Raw genomic sequence first — 10,208 nt, forward strand, 5'->3', positions numbered from 1 at the left:
TTCTATGGATGCAAAGTGGAGGCCCATCTTGACTTCTTCATGGTCCATTGTCTCAACAGAATTCACCCATAATCTTCCTTTCTAGATGCTCATGGTTGATGGTAAGAAGATCTCATCATCTGAAAGTCACTGACTATGAATATGTGTGTGTGTGTGTGTGTGTGTGTGTGTGTGTGTGTATTGGCTTGAAAGGGATAAGTTGTGATCCTCACACAAGAACCAAGAGGCCCCATTGTGGGACAGGTGTATACAGGGTCTAGATTCCAGTTGTTCTTAACTATATGCCTGGGAGACTAGCTTAGGTTTTTTGATGTAAAAAGGGTCCAGGATCACCAGTCAGAGACTTGTTCTATGTCAAAAAGCTGCTATGATCTGAACCCTTATCTCCTATAATCACATATTTGAGAATCCAACCTCACTGACTTCTCCTCATCTAATCATCCTAACTTAAGGGAGGTAAAAACAAAACAAAACAAAACAAAACAAAACAAAACAAAACAAAACAAAACAGGATTGTCTTTGGCTTATAGAAGGGACTCAGTGCTAATGGAATAAGTTATTTTCAATTGTCCTTTGTTGCACTTTGGTTTTACTTAAATGGTTAATTTTCAATATCTGATATTTATACATTCTTTATTAAATAGCAGTGGCAGAGGTAAGGTAATGTCACCCATAATTCTGACTTCTGCTGCTTTCCAGCTCCTTCTTGAAGCCTGCCTAGGGCTGTATTCCACAGCTTCTTCTTTTAAAACCAGACTGGGGCCTGGCCCTGTGGCTCCATCCATTTTGACTGCAACACAGGCTACATTTCACGTGACATGGTATTGACATTTGTGCTTGACACTGTGACCTCCGGAGCTACTATGGAATGAAGCCAGTGTAGTCTGCCCAAGTGAAAAGGGTATCCCAAAGTAGCTCTCATCCAATCTAAACCTTGGCCTTATCTAAGGACAAATCACTGTAAAATGTAGGTTTCCTAACAAATTCATTTTTTCAGCAAATATTTACTGAAGATCCACACACTAGTCTTGGGAATTACATATGTCTGTAAATATCTCTATATCCCACTCACTATTTTCAGAGCTATGGAAGAGGTGTGGATATATGAACGTAAAAGTAAACCGAGAAAGTATCAGGAGTATAAAAGGTGTTAGAAGAGTACTCAGGGTAAGAAGTAATCCACTTCCTCCTGGACAGCTAGAAAGGGATGGGAGGAGGCATAGTCTTGGTCTCCAAGATCAAGACTTTGAAATGTACCATTTACTTTGCATGCAGTATTTTTTATCCCATATGAGATTCTCTTAATGTAATATATGTTCATATTATAATGAAACCACTTATTTTGTATAATGTTTATATACAAAATAATATATTCACATTATAGAGCTGAAAATTCAGAACAATAGACAATATAAAATAAAAAATATGAAAGAGAAGGTTAATCTTATTAAATGAAACCACTAGTTAATATTGCAAAACATTTGGTTCTCTACATAATGATTACAAAAACATGTATCATCTGTGTACAAAGCTCAAATATTGTGTTAACTTCTTTCATGTAATTAAATATACTTCTTTGTCATTATTGTCTTAGGTGCATAGAATTATAGAATAATTTACACTTGTTCAAGTATTATATTCTGTGAGACATTTGTATTTTCACTATCAAGTTTTAATTCCATCTTTATTGGCATCTATATTTATTTACTCAAAATTGATGCCCAGAAAACAGATTGCTGTATCATAGCTCATGTAAGTTTCACAGTCTTTTCTTACTTATTGTCCACAAAATATCTTCACCAATATTTCTGTTAACAATGAAAGTTGCTTTTCTCTCACAGACTTAACATTATATGCTGCACTGAAAAAAAGAACGCCTTTGCCAATTAAAGACAAAAGAGAGAAATTACATTGTTATTTGATTTTATTTTTCTTGGTTTCCAACTCAGTGAAGTTATTTTTAATGACATCTGTCATGTCTCCCTCTTAACTTTATAGCCCGTGCTAAAGACCAAAGGCTACACGATATTAAAATCCTATTGTGAAACCTAAGCAAATGCCACTGACAACTGACTGCAACAAATGGCAAATGCCATTTGGCTTCCTTTTTCGTTTCTCTAACTGCATCAGGACGGATGTGTCTTTATTCCAGAGCTCAATTTAGAAACTATCAAGCCTTTTGTTTTTGTTCTCTCTTATGTCTCCACAGAAAACTAATCCTATCTAGTCACGTGTCTGCTCATCCCCATGCAGGCCCATGCATCTGCCTCCCTTTTTACCCTAAGCTATCCTTTGATACACCTCTCTCTCAGCTGTTCCCACAGTGTTCTCTGGAATTTAAATCCTATGGCCAGGAAGCAAAAGCCCAAACCCACTACCCCATAGGTGCTCCTCATATCTTCAACCACAGGAGCTGGGGATGTTCTGAAAGCACACATGAGTTTTTCTTCTACAAGTCGAGGGTGTTGGCCTCCCATTGCCACCATTTCTGGCAGAGCTCAGGCTGGTATTCTGTCCTTTGTCTATCTCTGTCTTCTCCAAGCCACTATGTCCCCATTCCTCATAAGATAGCATTTGTTCTGAATGAATCCTTTCTTCTCTCCCAGCTCACTTTTCTTCATTGCTTCTTTCCCACAGGAATCTCATTACACCACAAGCTTTAACACTTTGTGCTTGTATTTCCCTGTCTCCCAGTTCCTATCCACAGAGGTGGATCTGGATTAAGAGCTGTGCTTTGGCATGAAATCATGAGATTAAGGCTGTAGTGTCTCCGATGAGTTCTCTTCAGTTCTTTCAGCTGTCTCTACAAGCTGAAGCAGACTGGATCTGTGAGAGGAGACATCTGTTGATACCTTCATCTGCTTGTCCAGATGTATTCTACATGTAGAACATCAATAAAAATCTAATATTTCTTTCCAAAGGACTGGAGGAAGCTTGGTAGTTAGATGATCTGATATGGCAGTTTGGCTAAACTAACCCAGTGCCATTTTGGTTCCAAGTCTTGCTATTTGAACAACCTTTGCCATACCATAATGAAACCTTAGCCCTGGGTTCACTTGGCTTTGCTGAAGTCAAAGTCAACATTGTGCAGTTACTGAAAAAAGGTCATGCAAGGATAAATTGGAGGACTTTATCAAGCATGCCTGTATGCTCGGAGTGATCAGTTAGGAGACAGTTGTCTAGAGTTTCTCCTTTGTATCCTTTATTCCACCAAGCAGGTATTCATTTTAGGCAGAGAGATCTCAGAGTGTGGGAAGCACTTACAAGCCCCATGCCTATAAAGAGCCAAAGTATTTTATGAGCAACTTACTGACACTTAAAGGAGTTTTAGTACTAAGAAATATGTCCAATAATAGAAGTCTTCATGAATTACTGATCATTTCTCACAAGAATTGTTATCTGTTTTACACACACACACACACACACACACACATACACACACACACATACACACACACACACATACACACACACACACACACACACACACACACACACACACACACACACACACCTAAATATATACTCACTCAGTTTTCAGGGCTGATGGAGAAAGGAGGCCATGAATTTGAAAGGGAGCAACGAGATGTATATGGGAGGGCTTGGAGGGAGGAAAGGGAAGGAGGTAATGATCTAGTTATATTATAATCACAAAAATAAAAGCAATGATTTGGAAATGTTATTTGGGCTGGGTTGTAGGAAAGTTTTAGGATGCTAGTCTAGTACGTAGTACATAGTGATTACCTTCTTTCTCATGGCCAAGTGTTATCTCTACTATGATTTATTAATAAGTCACTACAGCTTCTCAAGTGTAGGCTACCTACCAAGAGAGGAGATCAGTGTTGGAGTGGTACATGGGTACCTTGTATGTTCTAAACCCCAATACTGTATAGCCTAACTATACTTGTAAGTCTTGATAAAGCCTAGTTAGTATATATCCAATATAACTGAATCTCCAGAGTCACGAGGTCTGAACTAAACGCAGATCTTTTCTTGCTCTGGGTGCCGGAATGGGGTCCAGACACAGAACCAATATTGCATTGTAGTCACTAAACTCCAAGTGAATTCCCTTAAGCTAAATGGAGCAAGATCACCTCTACATATGTGCTTGAATTCTACTTTCCATCACAGCACCTCCATCCCCCAGACTGCCAGTAATGCTTTTGTTCCTTTTTGAATCTGTGTTCCTGCAGCATATATAGAAACTGCCCCTGGGTCACTGGATAGCACTTTTTTTTTAAGTTGTTTGTTTCACTTGTCTTCTTGGGGTTGAAAAGTTCTACTCACTAAGCCTAGGAACTCTCCTTTGTGTGAATAAATGGATGTTCTCTAATAATGACATCTTTGACCGAACACTATAGTATTCCCTGTTGAGCCTGCAAAGCTCATGACTCCCCAGTAGTTTTGAGGCCATGAGCAGAGCACAGAGGACAATTTATTTATTTGTTCAAGTTTAGTTACAAAATCAGAGGCTAAACTTGGATAATAATTGGTGGTTTTTGACATAGACATTATTCACATTATGCAAAGTATCTAATACATGTCAGGTATTTGTGTTTGATCCTAAAATTATGAGTATGAAATGAATATGGTTCACTTTAGGATACAAGGGGTTTGATGCAGTTTCTCCATAGTTTCTATTCACAACCTAAAGTTTAAAATTCATCATAATTCTTAGTGCATATATACATATACATTAATAATTCAAACATAAATCTCATAAAATGGTACTCACCTTACTTGCAATGAAATCAGGTATTTCCTATTTCATTATTTTAGTCTATATAATTTAAAAGCTTTGTAGGTCTCAAACCATTGATTTTAAGATCTAATTTGCATTAGGGAAGGATAATTATCCTTGGTGTATATTTTACCTAGTATATATATTTATACTTTCAGATTTATGTTCCTTGTAAAAGTAGCAATGGAGAAACTCATGAACCTCCCCTAAGCAGATTTTTCTCAAACTTCATAGTGTCAAGGAACTCCCATTGGTATCTTGTTAAAATAATTTGTATTAATGAGAGAATTAAATTAATGAACATTCATGGCAAAAAATGTTCTAACTCAGTAGAACTGAGATAGAGCCTGAGATTTTCAGATTTTGAGATTCTTGTTCTGTTAGCTTTCAGGTGATGTTGATGCATCTGGTTCATGGACTCTGTGCTCACTACTAAGGATTTAAAACACAAATATGTTCATAGATCTGCTGAGCTGATAAGGTAAGGTTCTCAAACTAGGAAAGAAAATCTACATGTAATATGTTAAAACACAAAGACAACATAACAACTGTTGTAGATATTTATCATGGTGTAGCCTTATATATGTAATTTTAGTGATGATAATTGCTAAGTAAATAAAATAAATCAATGAAACATACACAGATGGCCATTTTCTTATATGAAAGAATTAAAAAGGCATATATGAAAGTCCAAGAAAACCAAGGACTATCCATAAGTAACTAATGAGAGCACCCCAAAGGGAGAATAAGGCTTTATTCCCTTATGTATCCATATAAAGGATAGGTGGGTACTGGCTCACCAGTGACTCAAGGGAAGTGAATAGTCACTAATGCCTCTATAACCACATAGTACTGGGCCCAGGAGAAAGGTTACAAAGCCCAACAGACATCACAAGATAGTTAGTACTTACCTTTGTGCTTGAGCACATATGAGACATAGCTGGCCTTTTTCCCAGTGTCAGATTCCATCAATGTTCCTGCTAATGCACAGGAAGTATTATGAGAAAAATGTGCCCATTTCAAGATGACAAGACTGATTTTTACAGCAAGGGATTTTTTTTTTCCAAGACAGGGTTTCTTTGTATAGCCCTGGCTGTCCTGGAACTCACTTTGTAGACCAGGCTGTCCTTGAACTCAGAAATCTGCCTGCCTCTGCCTCCCAAGTGCTGGGATTAAAGGCATGCGTCACCATGCCCGGCTAACAAGGGATCTTTTAAAGTGGCAAGTTGATTCTTTTAGCTATGAGGACCAGAGGCAATGTGAACTTTATCAATTTTATGTCCTAACAACAGGCATTTTAAATGTCACCGCCGTTGTAAGCTCATTCAAACAATTCAAATTTCAATTGCTTTATGGTCTTGTCACAGTTTAGGTTTCAACGTATTTGGCATATAGCATATATAGGCCATATTCTTTAGGAAAACAGACCAAGTCAGGAAAAGAAGGAAGTAAGGAAGGTCACAGGAAACCAAAAGAGGGACACATATTCAGAAGCCCTAGAATGGGGGGCACAGGAGTAAAGAGAGCAGTGCTGTGTGAAAAGACCCAGGATGGGCACACACAGTACAGGAACGGTGTGGGTGTCCCCAAGTGTCATGCAGTGATGCAAGTATTTGAGTGCATGTAAGACCTTTTTAGGTCCATGTTGAAGGGATAGTCATTGCTAGCTGATCAGTGTACACAGTTTCATATTTCTCTTTGTGCACAGATGCAGTATGCAAGCATATTTACATTCTTACAAAAGCAAACTGACACTTTATCTGAGGTTCTGCAAATTTTTGTTTATTCATTTTTACAATGTACCATGAACATATTTTTCATGCACATGGGTGAAAATCCTGTACTAAAAGACAGAGAGCACTGGAGTTGGGTCAGAAGGCTGCTGGTAAGGACAGTGACACCTGAAGCAGAGTCTTGGCTGAAGGTTAAAGCACAGGCCTGGCAAGTATCTACCAGGAAAAGCAGGGCCAGCAGTGTTCTTTCTCCTCAGAGAGGTCAGAATTGATGGCCAAAGGCATTAAAGGTATGGGATGTCATGTAGGCCCCTCTGGCTCCTGCCTCCGCCGCCCCTCACCCCCCTGACTCCCCGCTGGCCCCTGGGGACTAAAGCATCCTGTGCATCTCTTGGCACCCAGTGAAAACCACCCATTTTCTGCCTCTTCCTTAACTCTTCCCGAGCCCTAGTCATATCTGTGCACTCTCTCATCATCTCCTCGCTGCTTACATGCCTGTCCTGTAAGTCCTCCTGGGAGTTCTTGGGAGAATCATCTGTCCCCCTATCTGTTTTTCGTTTTGCTTTCCGGGGCACATAATCTTCAGCAGGGCGCTTTTCTGCAGCCCGCGCCTCGCTGGCTGACTTTGCCTGGGAATCGGGCTTGCTCTCCCCTTGGCGCTTGCCCTCCCCGTCAGACTTTCCCTGCTTCTCGGGCTTCCCCTCATCTTGCCCCTGCTCATCTGGCTTTGCCTCCTCCTCTGGCTTGCCCTGGCGTGGTGCTGGCTTTGCTTTCTTGTCTGGCTTCTCTTCCTCATCTGACTTTTCTTCATCTTCAGGCTCTACTTCATCTTCTGGCTTTCCCTCCTTTTCCAGCTTGCCTTCGTTTTCACCGCGGACTTCTTCCATGTCAAGATTTCCCTCCTTTTCCTGTCCTGGGGGTAGAAGTGGGGAAACAGGAGGCAAAGAAGAGATGTGAGAGACTGAGACACCTGACAGAATACAGGCTCATTAACATCTGCCTTTGCATTTGGTGCTTTCGAGGGGTCCCTCCCTGGTGGATGTCCCAGTCCTCCAAGTATGTTGTAGGCTTGCACCCCTCCTCCACCCAGAGACCGACATGCCATCCCAGGTCTTATCACTTTCTTGGTGCTCCTTCAGGGTGGCAAGCTCTGCGTGTGTTACGTGGGAGAGCTTGGGAGGGGGCAGGCAGTGGGATCCCAAATGCTGCCCCATTTTGTCCTTATTCACTGACCTGCAGGGATCCTGGGCAGGTCGACCCTCTTTTGCAGATGTCACAATGCACTGGGAACAGCAGAGACCTACAGACAGGACACAGGGGCAGTGTCTGTGTGGTCAGTGGATGCACAGAGATTGTGTACCTGTCTGGCAGCCCATATTCATCACTCAATCTTTTCCTCCGTTACCCCGTTACCCCGCCACCCCCGCATACCCCAGCCGCCATTTCTTTTCAGGCCTTGGGCACCAAATTGGGATGCTCTCCAAACTCTGTTTTACTCTGCGCTCCCCACTTGGAATCTGGAGGCAGCCTTGCCCCACCCCCACTCCCGTTTGGTCCGGGTCAGTTTGTCTTCAGAGCCTGGAGTGTGCGTTTACTTCAGAACGCATCTGTCTACGTCTCACCGTCGCACTGCGGGGGGTTCCCCCTCACCCCCGCCTGCTCTAAAACGGATTAGGAGTGGGATGAAGGAAGGAGAACCCCCTGTGGGGTTTCTCCTTCCTCCCTCTTCTTGCCCGGTCTGCTATGCCCCCTCCTTACCAATCTCCCGGATCCCTTCCCCCTCCCCTCCCACTGATGCTGGTTCCAGCTGCCACCTCCCCACCCCCCTGCTCTTCCCTTCTGGCAGAGCCAGCATTTAAGTACTGACCTGAGGAGACCCAGGACAGGCCTGTGCACCTTCTCTGGGCTCACAGTAACCAGGACAGCTCAAGGAAACGGTGCTGCGCAAATGCGGGTGTTGGGCACAGGTATCCGCAGCAGCAGCAGCAGCAGGACTAGCTGGCGCGGGGGCTGGTGCCCACGTGGGCACCAAGCCAGTCACGTGAGCAAAGCGTCACCCTAGCTAAATCCATCTCCCCAATTGTCTCCCCACCTCCCATCCCTGGAGGATCTGGGTAGCAATGCACAGTTAGGGGGGGTGTGGAGAAAGGGGAGGAGTGGCCAAAGAAAGAAGGAGGGGAAGGCTTCCTGACTCCAAGAGGTTAACCCACTGTCTTCTCTAAGAACCCCAGTGAGATGCGCATCCTCACCAGTTATGACAGCCTAATTGGGCGGGGGGGGGGGGGTGCGGGGGGAAGAGGCATTTCCAAGAATGATCAGCTCCTGAATCCTGAATGCAAGAGATCTACCTAAGTACAGAGCCTAAGGGTGGTACCCTCCATGAAGGGAGCGTCCACTGAGAGGGCTGCTGTTCTCAGGCTTCTGTCCTTAGCCTTCTAACTCCTTAGTTAGCAGTGTGGTGTTCCCACTCCCTGGATGATATCTTTCTTATTCACTTACCTTTAAATATCAATTGTTTGACAGAGTGCATTTCCACTGTAGTCCCTCTTCCACCTCAAGCCTGCCTCAGCGACTGGATACTAGATACTACTGCTTCATTGGCTCTTTAGAACTTTGTTCAGTCCATATACTGTTTTCATTAGCTCAATTCTATCTCGTCTGATCCAGCTCCACACCAAAAACGAACCCTCCAATATTTAGTCCGTTTCCATTAAGTAAGAATGACATGCAATTAATAAAAAAGCATTAAAATATTTTAAAATGTATATCTCACATGTGTCTTCATAACCATAAACTTCTGAGTTCTATGATTGAATTCTGCATGTTCTTTCCTTTCTCGCATTTCTCATTCTTTCTCTTTTTAAAGGTCTCACTATGTAGTCCTGGTTGACCTAGAACTCAAAATATGAACCAGATTGGTCTTGAACTTAGAAACTCACCTGCTACTGCTTCCTGAGCCTTGGGATTAGCACCAGTTGTCATTGTCCTCTTGTTTTTATAATCTTTCTTCTCTGACTTCTGTGATTGCTCCTGAACCTTGGGGGGCAAGGGGTATGATACAGATAATTCACTTCCTGATGAGCAACTCAGTTACTCTCTGTACTTTGAAAGTCTCTGTATTAGCTTCTGCCCATGGCACAAAGGAGTTTCTCTGATGAGGCATAAGACCTGCTCTAATCTATGTTTATAAAGGAATTTGAGGCCCATACCTAAACATGATAAAAGCAATCTACAGCAAACCAGTAGCCAACATCAAAGTAAATGGTGAGAAGCTGGAAGCAATCCCACTAAAATGAGTATTTAGAAGGTAGTTTGATACTAGGCTCATTTAGCAAAATATTGGCATTAGCAGTAGGTTTTCTCTCGTGGCCTAGGGTCTTGCCCAGATTGTAGGGTACAAGGTATAAATTTCTTCGTGTGGAGTTGGCCTTAAATCTAATTAGAAGGTTGTTGGTTAACCCCTACAACCTTCATTCCACCATTGCTCCACTGGACACATGTTGGTGGGCTAGAGTTTATTATTGATGGCAGGGTTCACAGCTGAATAAATCTCTTGGTAACCCCCCCCCCCCAGCAGCCTGCCTAACTACAATGTACATACCCAATCTCATCTTTTCCTATTTTTCATACCCCTCCATTTTATTCAGCCCTCATCCATTTCCTCATCTTCACCACCATCGACTCCCCCTTTTATTTGAACATTTACACCTCCAAGCAGCCTCCTCTTCACTTAC

General features: G+C 42.3%; 1 protein-coding gene across 1 annotated transcript; it reads right to left on the bottom strand.

The window, feature by feature from the left end:
• Window positions 1-6,502: 6,502 nt before the first annotated feature.
• Window positions 6,503-8,504, bottom strand: Tceal6 (transcription elongation factor A (SII)-like 6). Its single transcript, NM_025355.4, has 3 exons — window positions 8,342-8,504; window positions 7,708-7,774; window positions 6,503-7,387 (listed from the first exon to the last, which is right to left on the bottom strand). Exon 3 carries the CDS (start codon window positions 7,359-7,361, stop codon window positions 6,759-6,761), a length of 603 nt encoding a protein of 200 aa, NP_079631.2. The 5' UTR covers window positions 7,362-7,387; window positions 7,708-7,774; window positions 8,342-8,504; the 3' UTR covers window positions 6,503-6,758.
• Window positions 8,505-10,208: the final 1,704 nt, after the last annotated feature.

This window comes from Mus musculus, chromosome X (genome assembly GCF_000001635.26).
Source record: "Mus musculus strain C57BL/6J chromosome X, GRCm38.p6 C57BL/6J".
Lineage (NCBI taxonomy): Eukaryota > Metazoa > Chordata > Mammalia > Rodentia > Muridae > Mus > Mus musculus.